The 19,594-nt window shown below is 42.1% G+C and overlaps 1 protein-coding gene across 2 annotated transcripts in view; it reads left to right on the top strand.

Moving 5' to 3' along the window:
* TMEM156 (transmembrane protein 156) overlaps positions 1-4,144 on the top strand; it is a 41,712-nt gene extending 37,568 nt beyond the window's left edge. Inside the window, exons 6-7 of one of the 2 annotated variants that reach the window (XM_040238023.1) lie at positions 1,124-1,229; positions 3,666-4,144. In XM_040238023.1, coding sequence (XP_040093957.1) covers positions 1,124-1,229; positions 3,666-3,678 — 119 coding nt within the window. In that variant the 3' untranslated portion in view covers positions 3,679-4,144. The remainder of the gene's footprint in view (positions 1-1,123; positions 1,230-3,665) is intronic. The other variant, XM_040238024.1, reaches the window with a different exon arrangement.
* The last annotated feature ends 15,450 nt before the right edge of the window (positions 4,145-19,594 follow it).

Raw genomic sequence — 19,594 nt, 5'->3', positions numbered from 1 at the left:
GTCTGAGAGATGGGTTAACAGGGAATATTCACTCAGTATCCCTTTATAGCCTAAGATCTTTAAATCATGTAAATGTGTTCCTTATTTAGAAAATTAAATCCCCAAAATAAGTTTTTCTTATCAATTTTTTTTCTAATTAAAGGAATTACATTCTGAGAGAAGATTTGACAGTATCTCCCAGTCAATCATATCAGTGTTTAATCACCTTCTTGGACAAAAAGCATCATATTCTTGATTACCCTTATCTTCCTACTTGATTTCTCATCTTTAGTAACAACTACCCAAATTTCTCTTTAAATTATAGGTCACCTCATTTCCATCCATGTTCAGGGCTTTGTATAAAAAGCAGAGACATCTGTGAAGCAAAAAAATCACATGCATTATGCAGAACTCAAGTTTCAATATAAAAACTAGACAAGCAAGACTCAGGACCCCAGTGGAATGAGAGACACACCACTGAACCATGGACAGAAATTTTGTCGCCTACTTGAAGTCAGTTGAAGATAATATCAGAAGAATTTTATAAAGTCACAGAGTCATAGCAGAGCAGGCTAGACTTCATCATTATCTGTAAATTTGCTTTTTGGTAAAATTGTCCCTGAAATCAAGGATGTCATTAATATTTTTCTTAGGGACATATTTAAACAATATACGATAGAAGGAAATGTTTGTACTTTCTAAACCAAAAATTTTTCTTGCTACTTGATGTTATTGTGTTGTGAAGTCACTCAGTTGTGTCCGACTCTTTGTGACCCCATGGACTGTAGCCCACCAGGCTCCTCCATCCATGGGATTTTCTAGGCAAGAGTACTGGAGTGGGTTGCCATTTCCTTCTCCATGTTGTACTTTAAGTTTTTTCTTTACTTTGCTTCTCCTTCACTATACTTCGGATCTTGTGCCCAGAAAGCGGTGGGAGAGGAGGAATGAAAGGAAAGATACGAAGTTGAGAGAAATGGGCGAAAAGTGTCAGACTTACAGACAGGAAATTGAATGAGTGGTAGAAACTGCCAAAATCCTGTTTAGACCCAGGGCATAGTTCTCTTACTACAATAGAATATACTGTGTCTGCTTTTGCATTGCTATTGACTAAATAAAGACTAGAACTGCTCTCTTTATTAAATAGCAGAGACCACAGAGAGGCTGCCGATGACTCTGGTCAAGGACGTGCTTCCTCCAATACCAGAACTAGAAGTTACTCCCGCGGTGCATCAGCAAGATCAGCATACACGGTGAGTGATGCTTCAGTTTTATCAATGATTTGGCTATTTATTATAAACTCGAATAGATCCAAGGAGGTATGCTGCTGCTAAGTCACTTCAGTTGTGTCCGACTCTGTGCGACCCCCTAGACGGCAGCCCACCAGGCTCCCCGTCCCTGGGATTCTCAAGGCAAGAACACTGGAGTGGGTTGCCATTTCCTTCTCCAATGCATGAAAGTGAAAAGTGAAAGTGAAGTCAGTCGTGTCCAACTCTTAGTGACCCCATGGACTGCCGCCTACCAGGCTCCTCTGTCCATGGGATTTTCCAGGCAAGAGTACTGGAGTGGGTTGCCATTGCCTTCTCCAGAGGTACAGTTAACTTCAAATTGCATTCCTGTCTGGATGTAGCTGATAGAGGGCTTTCCAGGCAATGCGCTAGTGGCACTGCATTAGCGCCTGCCAATGCAGGAGACATAAGAGATACGGGTTCAATTGCTGGGAAGATCCCCTGGAGGAGGAAATGGCAACCCACTCCAGTATTCTCACCTGAAAAATCCCATGGACAGAGAAGTCTGGCAGGCTACAGTCCCTGGGGTCACTAAGAGTCTGACATGACTGAAGTGACTTACCATGCATGTAGCACATAGGAGATAGAATGTGATGAACTTTCAAAATCAGTTCATGTGAATTAGATGGCATGAAATAAAATCACTATTTCCTCCAAGGTCTAGTAAGGACCAGTAAACTAATCTCTTAGTCTGTTGAATAACATGTGCCCTGAGATGTCAGCTCATCTCTTGGCACTGTTTCCTGGGATTGAGTCAGAAGTCCAGCAGGCTAATCATTGTTTCACTCAGAACATGAGAAAAGAGAGAATGTAAATTTGTAAAGTAGAACTGCTCACTGACCCTCAACTACTGAAATAAAAATTTCTCTAAAGTTTGTATTTTATAACCTAGATGAATGCACATTGATTTCCATGCATTTGAATACAAAACTGTGATCAGAAGTGTCCTAGAAATCTTTTTCTTTCATTCAACAAATATTTATTAAGTAGTGATTTTGTGAAAGGTACTATTAATAACCATTGTAAGAGGTATAAAAATTGGGACAAAATGGGAAACTAGCATTTCTTAGTATTCTTTTATGGTGCTTAGTGTTTATAACACTTGGGTCCTGGCAGGAAACGGATGATATACTCATATTGAATAATTTGGGGAGAGTTTCATAAAGGGCCTTTTAAGTCAGCATGTGGGAAAACCAAACCAGGACAGTGTGGCAGCCTAGGACTAGTAACAATGGGGCACTGCTACTGTCCCTAAGAGCAAAGAGACAAAGAACTCAGAGGGATAGGGACAGAGGGCCACACGCAGAAAGAATATGTGCACAGGACTGCCTGATAGGAGCGGTGGCTTTTGGTCATGGACACAACAGCCTGTGGTTGCCCTGAGGAGAGAGAATTAATATCCCAATTTGGCTATTCTCCTTTCTTCTCAATGTCGAGTACTCCCCACTGGCCAAACTCAACCAGAGCCAGAGGACTCTGGAGCTAGCTCGAGACAGTTCATATAGGCTGGTCTCCCAAGCACCAAGCAAGGTGCACAAAAGGGGAGAGCAGATTGGGAGAGTCAACCAAGGGGATCCAGCATAGGTGGCTCAGTGCACCAAACTGGAAACTAAGTGCCAAGGATCCCTCTGTCTTCAGGGCTAGAGAGAGTCAGGTCTGCATGCTTGGGTCTTAGGGCAAAATTCCTAGGGAGACGATAGTGTCATCATATAATGTTTTAATGAAACGTTACTGGCTGTTGTGCTTGATATTTCTCACTGAGGTCCTCATTCTGGGATATTCAGCCTTGCATATGCAGGAAGACGCTCCTCTGTTCACTCACCGAATACTTTTAGAGCACCTACTGTGTGCCAAAAATTCTGCTACTCATTGGCAAAATAACAGCAGTCAGTGGAAGAATTAGGTTAGGGAATCCCTAATTGTCAAGTAATGTGATAGAGACCCTCACAGGAACCTGGGGAGCGCAATGAGGAGATCCTTTCACATGTTGCCTAGTATTTAACCGACGTCCAGTGAGTATTTGTCGAGTGAATGGGTAAATTCCAACTTCTGTGTTTCTCTGGTAGTGCATAAACACTTTTTTCATTTTTATTTTATAGAAGTGGAAAATAAGCCCCCAAAATATAGTGGCAGAGGCTGGAAGAGACCCTAGGTTTCCTGGCTCCTAGGCTGAGAAGTTTATTACCACTAACCACACTGTCTTCTTGGGGCCCTAAAGGAGACTCTGTGGCATAACAAAGGATTGGAAAGAGCCTTTAATCAGTGACTTTAGGAAGTTTTCTTGTGTTCTTATAAGACATAGTTTTAATAAATGGTTTTAAATTTTTTCCCACTAATTATTTTCAGGTCAACAGTATTTTTGTATGAATAATATTTTGCCTTTGTTTCTTAAATCTTCAGACTATCCTTATGAATTCCTCTGGGCAATTTGGACTGAACCCTTCTGAAGAGTACTCATAACTCTATTCTGGGAATGAGTTAACTGGTAAATATTTGGTACAGCTGAGGCTGCACAATAGGAACCAGTAGAAATGCTGACTGGTTGATGGGAACTAACTCAATAGTACTCATTTTACCCAGGAGATCAAAGGAATGAGAGTTTTTTCAGAAAGGAATTATGAGTCATGAAAAACAAGCTGATGAAACCCATGGAAAGAGAACACTTTCTTCCTTTGTTTATCTACCATTATACAGCTTACAGTAGCCCACAAATTTGATTTTGAGATACCAAAAACAAGGTTGAGGGTGAAAATGCTTTCTCTCATTATCCCACATTGCAGAGCCTGATTTGATGTGTTTTCTTAAACAGATGGATTGTTCCTATTTTACAAATTGCTTAAGAGGATCTGGGTTGGTTGTTTATACATTTGCTTGCATCTTTTCAAAGATACCAAAATAAAATGAATTTAAGTGAAATATATGAAAATTTAAATCTAATAACAATGTTTCCTTTGTTTCTTTTGGTATTCATCTTTTTATAGCTATCACTGATGTCGAGTTTTTATAAATATTAATTACACTAAAATTACATATAAACAAAAGGACAGTTCTTAACTTTGAAAAATAGGAAAATATCTTCCAAAGAATTAAAATGGCCTTACTATTCATAGCAATCTACAGATTTAATGTGATCCCTATCAAATTTCTCATGACATTTTTCACAGAACTAGAACAAATAATCTTTAAATTTACATGGAACCATAAAAGACCCAGAATTGCCAAAGCAACCCTCAGGGGAAAAAACAAAGCAAAACCAGAAAAAAAGCAGAAGGCATAACCCTCCCAGACTTCAGACAACACTATAAAGCTACAGTGATCAAAACAATGTGGTACCAGTACTGGCACAAAAGCAGACATATGGATCAATGGAGCAGAATAGAGAGTCCAGAAGTAAACTTACACAGCTACGGTCAATTAATCTTCAATGAAGGAAGCAAGAATACACAATGGGGAAAAGACAGTCTCTTCAGCAAGTGATGCTGGAAAAGCTGGACAGCTGCATGTAAATCAATGAAGTTAGAACACACCCTCATACCATACACAAAAATAAACTCAAAATGGCTTAAAGACTTAAACATAATATATGACACCATAAAGTTCCTAGAGGAGAACATTGGCAAAACATTCTCTGACATAAATTGTACCAATGTTTTCTTAGGTTGGTCTTCTAAAGCAATAGAAATAAAAGCAAAAATAAATAAATGGGACCTAATCAGATTTACAAGTTTTGCACAGCAAAGGAAACCATAAACAAAATGAAAAGACAACCAATGGAATAGGAGAAAATATTAATATTTGAAAATTATGTGACCAACAAGGGCTTAATTTCCAAAATATACAAACAGCTCATACAACTCAACAACAAAAAAACAACCCAATCAGAAAATGAGCAGAAGGTAGACATTTCTCCAAAGAAGGCATTGCTGCTGCTGCTGCTGCTGCTGCTGCTGCTGCTAAGTCGCTTCAGTCGTGTCCGACTCTGTGCGACCCCATGGCCAGTAGGCACACAAAAAGATGCTCAACATTGCTCATTATTAGAGAAATGTAAGTCAAAACTACAGTGAGGTATCTCCTCACACTAGTCAGAATGGCCATCATTAAAAAGTCTACAAACCATAAAGGCTGGAGGTGTAGAGAAAAAGGAGTCCTCCTACAGTGTTGGTAAGAATGTAAATTGGTGCAGCCATTGTGGAAAACAGAATGGAGAGTCCTCAAATAACTAAAAATAGAACTACCCATATGACCCAGAAATCCCACTCCTGGGCATATACCCAGACAAAACTACAATTCAAAACGATACGTGCACCCCCAATGTTCATAGCAGCTCTACTCACAATTGCCGAGACATGGAAACAACCAAAATGTCCATCAACAGATGAATGGATAAAGAAGGTGTGCTGTATATATACAATGGAATTCTACTCAGCCGTAAGAAAGAATGAAATATTGCCATTTGCAGCAACATGGATGGGCCTGGAGATTATCATACTAAGTGAAGTCAGAGAAAGACAAATACCATATATCATCCTTACTTTGGAACTGTGGTGCTGGAGAAAAGACTCTTGAGAGTCCCTTGGTTAGCAAGGAAATCAAGCCAGTCAATCTTGAAGGAAATCAACTCTGAATATTCCTTGGAAGGACTGATACTGAAGCTGAAGCTCCAATATTTTGGCCACTTGATGCGAAGAGCTGACTCACTGGGAAAGACCCTGATGCTGGGAAAGATTGAAAGCAAGAGGAAAAGGGGACAACAGAGGATGAGAAGGTTGGATGGCACCATCAACTCAATGGATATGAGTTTGAGCAAACTCCAGGAGATGGTGAATGAAAGGGAAGCCTGGCATGCTGCTGTCCATGAGTTGGAAACAACTTAGCAACTGAACAACAGCAATAATATGTGGAATCTAAAATATGACACAAATGAATTTATCTGCAAAACAAAAAGAGACAGAGAGAACAGACTTGTGAGTGACAAAGGGGAGGGAGTAGGGAGGGATGGGCTGGGAGTTTGGAGTTAGTTCAGTTCAGTTGCTCAGTTGTGTCCGACTCTTTGTGACCCCATGAATCACAGCATGCCAGGGCTCCCTGTCCATCACCAACTCCCGGAGTTTACCAAAACTCATGTCCATCGAGTCAGTGATGCCATCCAGCCATCTCATCCTCTGTCATCCCCTTCTCCTCCTGCCCCCAATCCCTCCCAGCATCAGAGTCTTTTCCAGTGAGTCAACTGTTCACATGAGGTGGCCATAGTACTGGAGTTTCAGCTTCAGCATCAGTCCTTCCAGTGAACACCCAGGACTGATCTCCTTTAGGATGGACTGGTTGGTTGGAGTTAGTAGGTGCAAACTATTACATATAGAATGGATAAGCAATAAGGTCCTACTGTGTAGTTCAGTCAACTACACTGAATATCATGAGATAAACCATAATGGAAAGGAAATAATCAAGAATGTAGGAAAGAAAAATATCTTCAGAGAGTTAAGGTGGAACTTAATCTCTTAATGTCAATATATGGTTATTTAACTGCAGAGTCGGATTCAATATTAAGCAATCTAACAGGAATGAATGTTTTAGCACATAAAGGTTTTTTTTTGTACTCTATATTTTGTTATTATTAGCTCACAAACAGGTTCTAATTGTAAAATTTAGAGATTGAGGATTTGGCAAATGGAATTCTACTAATCATACTTTTTCTTGCTTGTATTTCCCTGATTAATAGGTGAGTCAGGCTCAGATCTGGAATACTTCAGCAGGAATTTAGGGGTGTCACACTCTCTGAGGTATGGACATTATATGATTTCTGAGAAGCCAAATTATTGTTTCCTTGCATATCACCTACTATATTCTGACAAATGACTTGGAAATCAATGGGAACTTGGCATACAAAAAGCATAAATCAAGCTTCAAGTTGTGTTACATTGTGGCAGCTTTTAAAAGCTGATTTCACTTATTTGTTAAAATAATAGACTTTAACTGAAATTGTGAAGCACTGAAAGATGTAGACGGCCTGCTGTCTGCCCACAGGCTTATGATGTGAAGGAGACAGGAGACGCATGCCACTAATTATAACACTAGGTGCCACGGTAAGATGTGTCATTAATAGGCTGCACGGTTCCTGCTGAGAATTCACAGGCCAATAGAATCATCGCCAGCTGAGGGTGATCTGGTAGGCTTCTCCGGAAGCCCACTTCTGAGCAGGGTCTGAAAGATGAGTTTTCCTAATCTCTCAGTAAATCTATGCTTCCTCAGCCCTCATGCCCTTTTCATATCTGTCATTTACAATTATTTTCATGATTGTTAATTAAGGTCTGTCTCCCTGCCTAGACTGGTTCTGTTCACCATACTCTCCCTGCCAGCTGGTATAATGCTCGGCTCACAAGTAGGGGCTTAATAAATATTTGTTGGATGAAGAACTATTTCTTGAGCTTTCTTATACACCAGGCAAGCACATGCCATGTACACTCATTTCCTCCTCACAGTAGCTCTCAAGGTGTCATTACCTCCAGGGAGCTAACCAGTTAGCATGTCATCTCTGGACTAATATCTAGCTCCAGCTGAGGTCTGTTGGGCTGCAAAGCTGGGGCTGCCCCCAGGACTCACACTGCGGGGTGAAGATGGGATGAAGGGCGCAAGACGCTTGGGGGTGCCTGAGAAAAACGGCTCCCGCCCAGAGCTCCAGTGTCCTCTCTCCTGGGAGTAAGAGGAGCCTGGGTAAACCTGACCTTGAAGGAGTCTTCTGATGGAATGTCCCTGGGCTTGTTGGTCCTGCCTGTCTCTCCTTCAGCCAGCCAGTTCTGCTCGGCTTCCTGCGCACTTGGCTCCAATAAAAATGAACCCGTGTTCCTGGGTGTCTGGTGTGACTCCAGGCTTCCAATCCCCACCCTTGAGCCTGACTTTTAGCACACCCCACTTTTGCACTGGTTCCACTTCTGACCTTGACCCACCTCATACCCCTTCCCTGTGACTTATAGCTTCATCCTCTGTGTGTCTGTGGTTCTCACCGTAGGCGACCCTTCCTAGCTGTGCCCCACACTTATCTCCTTTATCTCTGTGTCCTGCTGAGTAGCGGGGACCCCAGCTCTCCGTCCAGAGGAATTCAGGTGTCAACTGGAGCTGGCAGGGAACCATGGCACCAGGCGGAAGGCTGGCTACGTTGCTGAGACACCGAGCAGACATGGTGGGATTAGCATGGAAGAAAGAGGGATGGGCAGAGGAGAGGGTGTCAGGGGAGAATTGGTGGCACCTTGGCAATGATTTGATGCAGGTGTGGCCGGAGGGTGTGGCAGGGGAAGCGGGGAGAGAAGAGAGGCAGAGGGCACCCCTCCGGATCTCTGTGTGGGAAACAGTATTGTCCAAACTTACAGCTGCTGCCTTTGGTTTCCAGAATTTTCATTTTCCGTAAGATTCCCTTCAAGCTTTACTTTCATCCTAGTTTCAAGCTCTGCTTCTCCCTGCACCCTGCATACTTAGTCATCCTGGATGGAGCAGTCATTCTTCAGACCACCTTGTTCCTCCAGCTTCCTTTCTGACTGTTCCCCTTCCTCCCATCTGCAGAAATCCTCTCCACCCCTCAAAGGCAGACGGGTTACCATGTCCATGGAGTAGCCCCTGCTGATGCCAGTTGGAATAATATCTCTTTTCTATGCTTCCCTAGGGCTTCGTCCTCTTATCAAAGTCGTTCTCACATCCTGCCTCACACCACAAACATTGTACTCATGTCTGTTTCTCCACCAGACTGGGAGGAGACTGGGAATTACATCTTTTCCAGCTTCTAAGTCCCCAGTGACAGGTACTCACTTCTCCCTACCTGTTCCTCCTTTGCAATTCTCATCAATGGAGTTTGACAGATATTGGTTGTAAATTTGGCACAGTGTTAACCTTGAAGGCATGTGGAAGGGAGTGGGGCTGGGGATCTACATGCCAGGGACATCTAACAAATTGCCATGTTCTCTTGTAGACTTGGTAGTGGATATATGGGAGTCATTGTGTTCTGATTCTATGTAGCTTACATGTATTTTAAAATACACTTTTGTACCCACTTGAAATTTAATAAAATCAAATTTTAAAAGAGATAAATATTGTATACATTGCATCATCCTTTCTCCTTCTATCAGAAGACAGCTCTATCTTTCTCCCAATTATATTTCTTTTCCTTCACATAAAACATGCTAGAATAAAGACTCAGATTCATTTTTTTGACAGCTGATTCTCGTGATGTGATTTTGTTTTCTTCCTTCTCTATTTTTATTTTACTTCTCTTTTATGTCTATATCTTTCTTTCTTTTTGTAAAAAAAAACCCAAACATTTATTTATTTGGCTGTTCAGTTCAGTCGCTCAGTCATGTCCAACTCTTTGTGACCCCATGGACTGCAGCATGCCAGGCCTCCCTGTCCATCACCAACTCCTGGAGTTCACTCAAACTCATGTCCATGAAGTTGGTGATGCCATCCAACCATCTCATCCTCTGTCATCACCTTCTTCTCCTGCCTTCAATCTTTCCCAGCATCAGGGTCTTTAGCAATGAGTCAGTTCTTCACAAAAGGTGGCCAAAGTATTGGGAGTTTCAGCTTCGGCATCAGTCCTTCCAGTGAATATTCAGGACTGATTTCCTTTAGGATGGACTGGTTGGATCTCCTTGCAGTCCAAAGGACTCTCAAGAGTCTTCTTCAACACCACAGTTGAAAAGCATCAGTTCTTTGGCGCTTAGCTTTCTTTCTAGTCCAACTCTCACAGCCATACATGACTACTGCAAATACCATACCTTTGACTAGACGGACCTTTGTGGCAAAGTAATGTCTCTGCTTTTTAATATGCTGTCTAGGTTGGTCATAACTTTAATTCCAAGGAGCAAGCATCTTTTAATTTCATGACTGCAGTCACCATCTGCAGTGATTTTGGAGCCCCCCAAAATAAAGCCTGTCTCTGTTTCTATTGTCTCTCCATCTATTTGCCGTGAAGTGAGAGACCAGATGCCATGATCTTAGTTTTCTGAATGTTGAGCTTTAAGCCAACTCTTCACTCTCCTCTTTCACATTCATCAAGAGGCACTTTATTTCTTCTTCACTTTCTGCCATAAGGGTGGTGTCATCTGCATATCTGAGGTTATTGATATTTCTCCCGGCAATCTTGATTCTAGCTTGTGTTTCATCAAGCCCAGCATTTCTCATGATGTACTCTGCACATAAGTTAAATAAGCAGGGTGACAATATACAGCCTTGACATAATCCTTTCCCAGTTTGGAACCAGTCTCTTTTTCCATGTCCAGTTCTAACTGTTGCTTCTTGGCCTGCATACAGATTTCTCAGGAGGCAGATATGGTGGTCTGGTATTCCCATTTCTTAAATAATTTTCCACAGTTTGTTGTGATCCACATAGTTAAAGGCTTTGGCATAGTCAATAAAGCAGAAGTAGACATTTTTCTGGAACTTTCTTGCTTTATCTACGATCCAACGGGTGTTGGCAATAAGATCTCTGGTTCCTCTGCCTTTTCTAAATCCAGCTTGGAGAATTTTGAGCACTACTTTGTTAGTGTGTGAGATGAATGCAATTGTGTGGTAGTTTGAACATTCTTTGGCATTGCCTTTCATTGGGATTGGAATAAAAAGTGATCTTTTCTAGTTCTGTGGACACTGCTGTTCAGTTCAGTTTAGTTCAGTCGCTCAGTCGTGTCCGACTCTTTGCGACTCCATGAATCACAGCACGCCAGGTCTCCCTGTCCATCACCAACTCCCGGAGTTCACTCAGACTCATGTCCATTGAGTCAGTGATGCCATCCAGCCATCTCATCCTCTGTCGTCCCTTTCTCCTCCTGCCCCCAATCCCTCCCAGCATCAGAGTCTTTTCCAATGAGTCAACTCTTCGCATGAGGTGGCCAGAGTACTGGAGTTTCAGCTTTAGCATCATTCCCTCCAAGGAAATCCCAGGGCTGATCTCCTTCAGAATGGACTGGTTGGATCTCCTTGCAGTCCAAGGGACTCTCAAGAGTCTTCTCCAACACCACAGTTGAAACGCATCAATTCTTTGGCGCTCAGCCTTCTTCACAGTCAAACTCTCACATCCATACATGACCACTGGAAAAACCATAGCCTTGACTAGAAGGACCTTAGTCAGCAAAGTAATGTCTTTGCTTTTGAATATGCTATCTAGGTTGGTCATAACTTTCCTTCCAAGGAGTAAGCGTCTTTTAATTTCATGGCTGCAATCACCACCTGCAGTGATTTTGGAGGCCCCCAAAATAAAGTCTGACACTGTTTCCACTGTTTCTCCATCTATTTCCCATGGCACTGGATGCCATGATCTTCGTTTTCTGAATGTTGAGCTTTAAGCCAACTTTTTCACTCTCCTCTTTCACTTTCATCAAGAGGCTTTTTAGTTCCTCTTCACTTTCTGCCATAAGGGTGGTGTCATCTGCATATCTGAGCTTACTGATATTTCTCCTGGCAATCTTGATTCCAGCTTGTGCTTCTTCCAGCCCAGCATTTCTCATGATGTACTCTGCATAAAAGTTAAATAAGCAGGGTGACGATATACAGCCTTGTCGTACTCCTTTTCCTATTTGGAACCAGTCTGTTGTTCCATGTCCAGTTCTAACTGTTGCTTCCTGACCTGCATACAGGTTTCTCAAGAGGCAGGTCAGGTGGTCTGGTATTCCCATCTCTTTCAGAATTTTCCAGAGTTTATTGTGATCCACACAGTCAAAGGTTTTGGCATAGTCAATAAAGCAGAAAGAGATGTTTTTCTGGAACTCTCTTGCTTTTTCCATGATGCAGTGGATGTTGGCAACTTGATCTCTGGTTCCTCTGCCTTTTCTAAAACCAGCTTGAACATCAGGAAGTTCACGGTTCACGTATTGCTGAAGCCTGGCTTGGAGAATTTTGAGCATTACTTTATTAGCATGTGAGATGAGTGCAATTGTGCGGTAGTTTGAGCATTCTTTGGCATTGCTTTTCTTTGGGATTGGAATGAAAACTGACGTACCAGATCTTAACTGCAACTTGCGGGATCTTTAGTTGCAGTGTTTGAACTCTCAGTTGTGGCACACAAACTCTTAGTCGCAGCATGTAGGATCTAGTTCCCTGACCAAGGATCAAACCAGGGCCCCCTGCACTGGGAGTGCAGAGTCTTAGCCATCAGACCACCAAGGAAGTCCCTACATCTTTCTTAACCATTTCCAACTATTGGTGCTACTCTGATGGGTGGCGATCTTAGGATAATGGGTGAAAGGTAGTTCTTACATTTGAAAAATCTAAATAGGTATGTTATTTATTAACGGAGAGGTATGACAACAAATGGATGCATTATAAAATCCTCTATGAACTAGGAATCATTACTTTAGTAAAGACCGAGTGGTCTAGAAGCTTCTTTAATCTGAAGGACAAGATGAAATGTGCTTGAAAAAGCATGGGGTAAAACAGTCCATTTTGGCAAAAATAATACTTCACAAACTCTTCTGGATGAGTTATTCCCTCCCCAACCCTCAGAGTTAAGGCTGTTACCAGAGGGAAATATCGAGATAAATTTATTGCTTATTGAAAGAATATAATATTTAGGTTATCATTTGAGATACTTTCATCTGCAAATTATAGCAAGCCCAAGTCGAAGTGACATAAATTATAAGAAGACATATCATCTCACCCAATAGAATTCTGAGTAGGGTGTTTCCCAAGTTGGTGAACTCAAGAACTCACCTCATTGAGCACCTAGTTCTTTCCTCCTTTTCCTCTCTGCTGTCTTCTACTTGTTGGCATTGTCTTCAGGCTTCCCCTCTTATGGTTTCAAGGACAGTTTGTACTAAATGGTGGCCCCACAGCACGTTCTTCCACCACTCTGTTCTTTTTAAAAGTGAAAAGCTGTTATAGGAAGCCCCCTTCTGGAAAGATTTCTCCTCATGTCAGAGTGTCTAGAATTGGGTCACAAGTATGCGTCCTAAGTCATAGTCTTTCCAGGCCAGGTGGCAATTGGGTCACAGACCTACCCTTAAACCCAAGGATGACAGCACAGGGGGATTGAGACCATTATGATTTGTTTGAAAGTGAAAGTGAAAGTCGCTCAGTCGTGTCTGATTCTTTGCGACTCCATGAATTATACAGTTCATGGAATTCTCCAGGCCAGAATACTGGAGTGGGTAGCCGTTCCCTTCTCCAGGGGATCTTCCCAACCCAGGGATCGAACCCAGGTCTCCTGCATTGCAGGCGGATTCTTTACTGCTGAGCCACCGGGGAAGCCCCCAAATACTGGAGTGAGTAGCTGTTCCCTTCTCCAGGGCATCTTCCCGACCTAGGAATTGAACCAGGGTCACCTGCATTGCAGGCAGATTCTTTACCAGTTGAGTACCAGGGTCTAGAAGGACTCAGATTGGCCTGGTTCTTTAAGCAGGGAGAGAAATTGACTGTCAGAATGAAAACAGGTCTCTGTAAACATGGAAGAAGAGGAAACGACTGATGAGTGCCTCCTAGAACGCTCCTCATCCTAAGGAGATGTGCAGAGAGAAACTGATTGAAAACAAAACACAGGCTTCCCCCTCGGCACAACCTTTTGAGGCACACTAAGGTGTCAGACTTTATTTTTGGGGGCTCCAAAATCACTGCAGATGGTGATTGCAGCCATGAAATTAAAAGACGCTTACTCCTTGGAAGAAAAATTATGGCCAACCTAGATAGCATAATGTCTCTCAAAAGCAGAGACATTACTTTGCCGACTAAGGTCAGTCTAGTCAAGGCTATGGTTTTTCCTGTGGTCATGTATGGATGTGAGAGTTGGACTGTAAAGAAAGCTGAACGCTGAAGAATTGATGCTTTTGAACTGTGGTGTTGGAGAAGACTCTTGAGAGTCCCTTGGATTGCAAGGAGATCCAACCAGTCCATTCTGAAGGTGATCAGCCCTGGGATTTCTTTGGAAGGAATGATGCTAAAGCTGAAACTCCAGTACTTTGGCCACCTCATGCGAAGAGTTGACTCATTGGAAAAGACTCTGATGCTGGGAGGGATTGGGGGCAGGAGGAGGAGGGGACGACAGAGGATGAGATGGCTGGATGGCATCACTGACTCGATGGATGTGAGTCTGAGTGAACTCTGGGATTTGGTGATGGACAGGGAGGCCTGGCATGCTGCGATTCATGGGGTCGCAAAGAGTCGGACACGACTGAGCGACTGAACTGAACTGAACTGAAGTCTCATGCTTTGGAGAAGAAAATGGCACCCAACTCCAGTGTTCTTCCCTGGAGAATCCCAGGGACGGGGGAGCCTGATGGACTACCCTGCTGTCTATGGGATCGCACAGAGTCAGACACGACTGAAGTGACTTAGCAGCAGCAAGGCTCTTCATCAGCATGTGTCCTCATCCAGCATTTCATGATGGGTGTCCACAGGGTTGTCATAGGGCTATCATTTCCTCCAAAGATATGTCTGTTTTCAGATGGACTGTGAAAATAGCCCAACTATTTCTACATAGAAAGGTGATTATCAGTGTGTGATAGTACAAAGGCAGGCACAGTGTTTGTAGTGAAGAGTTGAATGGTTGTCATTATCTTTCTTTTGTGCTCTTATGCCACTTTCCTCTTAGGAATTATGTCTCATCCATTGAACGATGTCTTGGCAAGGCTGTATGTAAATCGAGGTTTCTTGCCCATCAGCCAAGGGGTGACATGTGACCTGAGCTAGACCAGTGTGACCCGCTTTCTCAGGACTCTGAATTTACAGTGACATGAGAATGGAAAAATATTATTTGAGTTCTTCATTCTGGCAGTTAAGTTGCATCATTCCTGCTTTTAGACCCCCTAGGATCCATCCAGCCCCTCCAAACTGCCTTGATACTGAGGTTGGTTCTCCAGCCTTCCCTTCGATTCCACGAGCTACCAGTAACATCCTTGTAAAAAGATCATTTCCTGCTTCAGTAGCCTGCTATATACAACATCTAGCATCTATTTTATTTCATAAAATCATAGGATGTCTGAGCTGTAAGAAATCTTAGAAATCATCTGGTCAGTGCCCTCATTTTACAGCTGATGAAACTGAATCTCCCAGAGGTTGAGGGTTTCTCTCAAGGTCACATCACAGAACTTATCAGTGACAGAACTGGGAATAAGACAGGGTCTCCTTTGCCCAGGGTAGCACAGCCTGCTTTTTATTTTCATTCCTTTTTATTATACACCACAGCCTACCTTTCTCCTCTTTCTCTCATACTTAATACAGAATGGTGACCTTAAAATTTTCATTTCTCCCCTAAATTCATAATTTGCTTGGAGGAGTTAAACATTTTGTTTCAGAGGTAGTCCTTTCAGAGATTTGGCATTTGGTAAAGACAGGCATCAGTTTATATCCTTATATGGAGCCTTAACTATTTTCAACTATCTATAAAGAAATTCATGTTTGGAAAGGAAGTGGTTTGCTCTAGGGAAACATATGGGTTAGGGTTCTGAAAGTGATTATCTCCCATTTTTAACTTTAGCTTCTATCTGTGTGCATTGGGAGAAAGTCTTCCTCGATTCCCACTAAAAGATAAATATCTGCTCTATTTTTTCAGTCACCTTAGGGGAAATCATAGCTTAGACAACTGCTGCCCAAATAGCCCAATGTTAGGGTAGGAATTGGGAAGAGGTTTTCCCTGGTGGCTCAGTTGGAAAGAATCCATCTGTAATGCAGGAGACCCAGATTCAATCCTTGTGAGGGGACGATCCCCTGGAACAGGGAATGGCAACCCACTCCAGTATTCTTGCCCGGGAAATCCCATGGACAGAGGAGCCTGGTGGGCTATACAGTCCATGGGGTTGCAAAGAGTCAGACAAGACCTTAGCAACTAAACTATCACCGCCACCACTTCAGGCACTAAAAATGTACTGGTTAATTCATTTACCTCACAATATCAGAAAGCAAGTACTTTTATCAGGATCCCAATTTACAGATGAAGAAAGTAAGGCACAGAGAGGTTAAGTAACTTGCTTAAGGATACACAGATTTGAGTGGCAGAGCTGAGATTTGAACTAGGTGGTCTCAGTTCTAAGTCCATGCCCTTAACACTCTGTTACATCTTAATTATTAACTCTCACTATGGAGATAAAAGTACATTCATTTTCCTAGGAAAAGAAGATTGTCCAATACCTTTTTGTACACACTTCTAGCAAGGGGGCGGGAGGGTTCTGTAGCATGACTCTCTTGTGTCCCAGTGATGCTTGCAGCATACACTTATGAACACCATTGAACTGCAAGTACTCCTATACAACAAATGTTTTTATTGTCTCTACCCATGTAACCAAATACATCTGAAGAACTTGATTACTTGGTAGCTGTGAGATGAATTGCACAGAAGGAAGCCTTTTGCTCTGGATGCTCATCAAATAGGATCAAAAGTGAATCATTTAATAGATTCTTTAAGAGTCAAATTCTTTGAACTCATCTCAAGATCCCCTGTGGTGAAAGATACTAATTACAATACAAAAACACCCAAATATTGATTAGAAAATGCTATGAACTAAGTGCCCAGAAAGTCCTTTTCTGCTTACTGGATTTAAAACACATTATTCTGCTTGAAATTTGTTACAGAGAAACAGGAAATCGTCTCCATTCCCCATCCTGTTTTGGCAAACAGACAAAGTAAGTTTTATTTTTAAGCAATTTATCAAAATAAAGTTCCACTACGTCAAAACAAATTGACAGTGCTTAATGCTTACATCACAGTAAGATTTTGGGGGGCATTATTCTTTATTCAGAGTGAAAAATTCAGTAGAAAAAAAGAGTGTTTAAAAAATTGTCTGTTTTATTCAAGCTCTCTTAATTACAGACTAATGCTAGAAGAAAAGTTCATTATTCAGTAGTAGCTGTTGGCTTTTTAATAGAATAATTCGATCAATGTGAGCAAAAAAGGATCTCTTTAAATGGCATGTTTTAGTGGCAGAATTCACACAGGCTGTATTCCTGAGAATTTGCTGGTCTGCATGGATGGGTGGTGCTGGAGGAGCAGTAGGGAGAATGAGGTGGGAGGAGGCTTCTTGCCTCTCTTGGGAACTGGTGGTAAGAGCCCTGGGTATATAGGGCCCCCTCCCTGAGGACCAGGTTGGCCTACCTGTGCCCCAAACAAGCCAGTATCTGAGCACCATTAACAAGTACTGGTATCTGATGTAGAAATGACCCAGTAAGTGTTTGTGGACTTAATGAATGGAATGCTATTGGAGCCCAGACAAGGGCACTGAAATCAAGGAGGAAGAAATGAGAGAAGACTTTCTGGAGGAAGGGGGATAATCTGACACTTAAAGAAGAAGTTGGACAGAGTGGAAAGGACATATATGAAGGCACCTGGGCAGTTGTGTATGGAAAAGAGTGGTTTACTTTAAGATCTATGTGTCCTCCAACACACACACACACACACACACACACACACGGGCTCCTGACATGCAGGAGATGGAAGCATGCTCTCTTTGACATTGTAATAACCATGCTATTCTGTTTCAAGGACACTGTGGTAATTAACGTGGGAGAGAGATGGGCTTTGTTAAACTTGAGAATGTCAGGGTTCTGCAGGGACAAACTGACAATACTGTGATCTATTGTGATATTTTTCATATTCTATAATTTGAGCTTGTAACTGCTTAACCAATTAAAGTTTAAGCAGGCAGCCCTTAAATACTACTGCACAACTGAAAGAATGATTTATTACACACAGAGTTATTGGAAGCCAGGGAAGCCAGATTGTATTCAGAGGAACACCACTGAAGGTGGCTGTTAATTTTTGCTCCGGATACAGGTTTCCCTGTTTAACGTAGAGAGAAGCTGCACCCTCAAGCCCCCTTTTGGAGAGTTCCAATGCACAATAGTACACTAAAAGGTTTAGGAAGTCCTTAGGGTTAAAAAGAAAAAAGGTTTATTAATGGTTAACCCACTTCTCAGGAAAGTTCTTTTTTTTTCCTTCCCGATTATCACTGAGTACATTTTTTAATCACTGCAGTGAGAAAAGATTGAGACACCGGAGGAAATTTCATCCCTCTTTGGGGGTTATATTATAGCCAGATTTTTAAAAATCCAGTCTAAGATAAATTCCATTAAAGCATAATTTGTGCTAATGATGCTATGCTGATTTTAGGAATGCACTGTTCTGACATTATCAATAACGATGAATTTCTCAGTTCATACGGGCCCCTGATGGGCTCCAATCAATGCATGGTAGCAGCTGCATAAGTTAAATTGCCACTACACAGAGCTGAGAGGGAGTGTGGTGCAGGGGCCATCCATAAGGATCTCTGTGGGTTTTGCCCTTGAATTGATGAGGAATTGATGAAGGTGCCCTAAAAGGTAGAAGGGACCAGACTATAAAGGACTTTGTTTGGGTATTCTCCCAGATGCTGGGGTTCAGCCAATGAAGGTTTCAATTAAAGGAATAACCAGATTTGCACTCTTAGGGAATCTATGCTGACACTACCATGATGGGTGATTAGAGGGGAACTAATACCTGCACTGACACCAAGTTGGTATCACGGGAGGAAAAATAATTACCCCCTACCATCTGAGTTCTTAACTGAGACCCCTGTAATAAAAGGCAGATTGACAAGAGAAAAACAATCAGAAATTTACTAACATGTAATCTCATGTATACAAGGTGATACCCAGGGAAAAATGAGTAACTCAAAGAGGTAGCTTAGAATTCGGACTTAAATCCTCAATTCTAAATAGGGAAGAGGGCAGGAGATGTCAGCCTCTTAGGGTAGACCAAATGATTTTTTGGAAAGATGAGTGTACCCTTAGAAGAATAGGTGGGAAATATGATGGTTTGTGATAAAGTCTGTCTGGAAGTGGTGTTGACTGCTGGTCTCCTCTTCCATATTGAGGCAGTCTTCCCTGGTTGTTGAAACTCCCAGTTTAGGAATCTATGACAACTGAGTCCCTTATGGAGTATCTGTCTTCAGGTAGGTAAGGGAAGTTCAAAGCCTCTCCCTGTATTTGCTGTTTTTCAAGAGCCTACAGCTCAACAGTAATCAACATACCAAAGCAGCATATTTGGGGATGGTATGTCCTGAACCCCTACAGTCATATATTGGGGTGACATATGCTGCCGTCCTTCAGTATCTATTATGCCAGTTCACAGGAATGATGAGAAGAAAGGGAAACAAGATGGAGGCAATGGGATCCAGGAAGATATATGAAGAAATAACCGATAGCACTTGGAAGCTGATTGGGCACTGAGGGTGAAGAAAATGTAGGAGCCTAGGCTGACAGCTAGGCTTCTGGCAGAAGCAACACTATGCATCAGTTAGGAAAATATATTAATAGGAGGAGGGGGAAAGGAGATTGATTCAATTCAGACATGTTCAGATTAAGTTTAGTGGAACACCCAAACACTGATA

The sequence above is a fragment of the Oryx dammah genome, unplaced genomic scaffold, assembly GCF_014754425.2.
Source record: "Oryx dammah isolate SB20612 unplaced genomic scaffold, SCBI_Odam_1.1 HiC_scaffold_3, whole genome shotgun sequence".
NCBI lineage: Eukaryota > Metazoa > Chordata > Mammalia > Artiodactyla > Bovidae > Oryx > Oryx dammah.
This window is presented reverse-complemented; position numbering and strand designations above follow the sequence as displayed.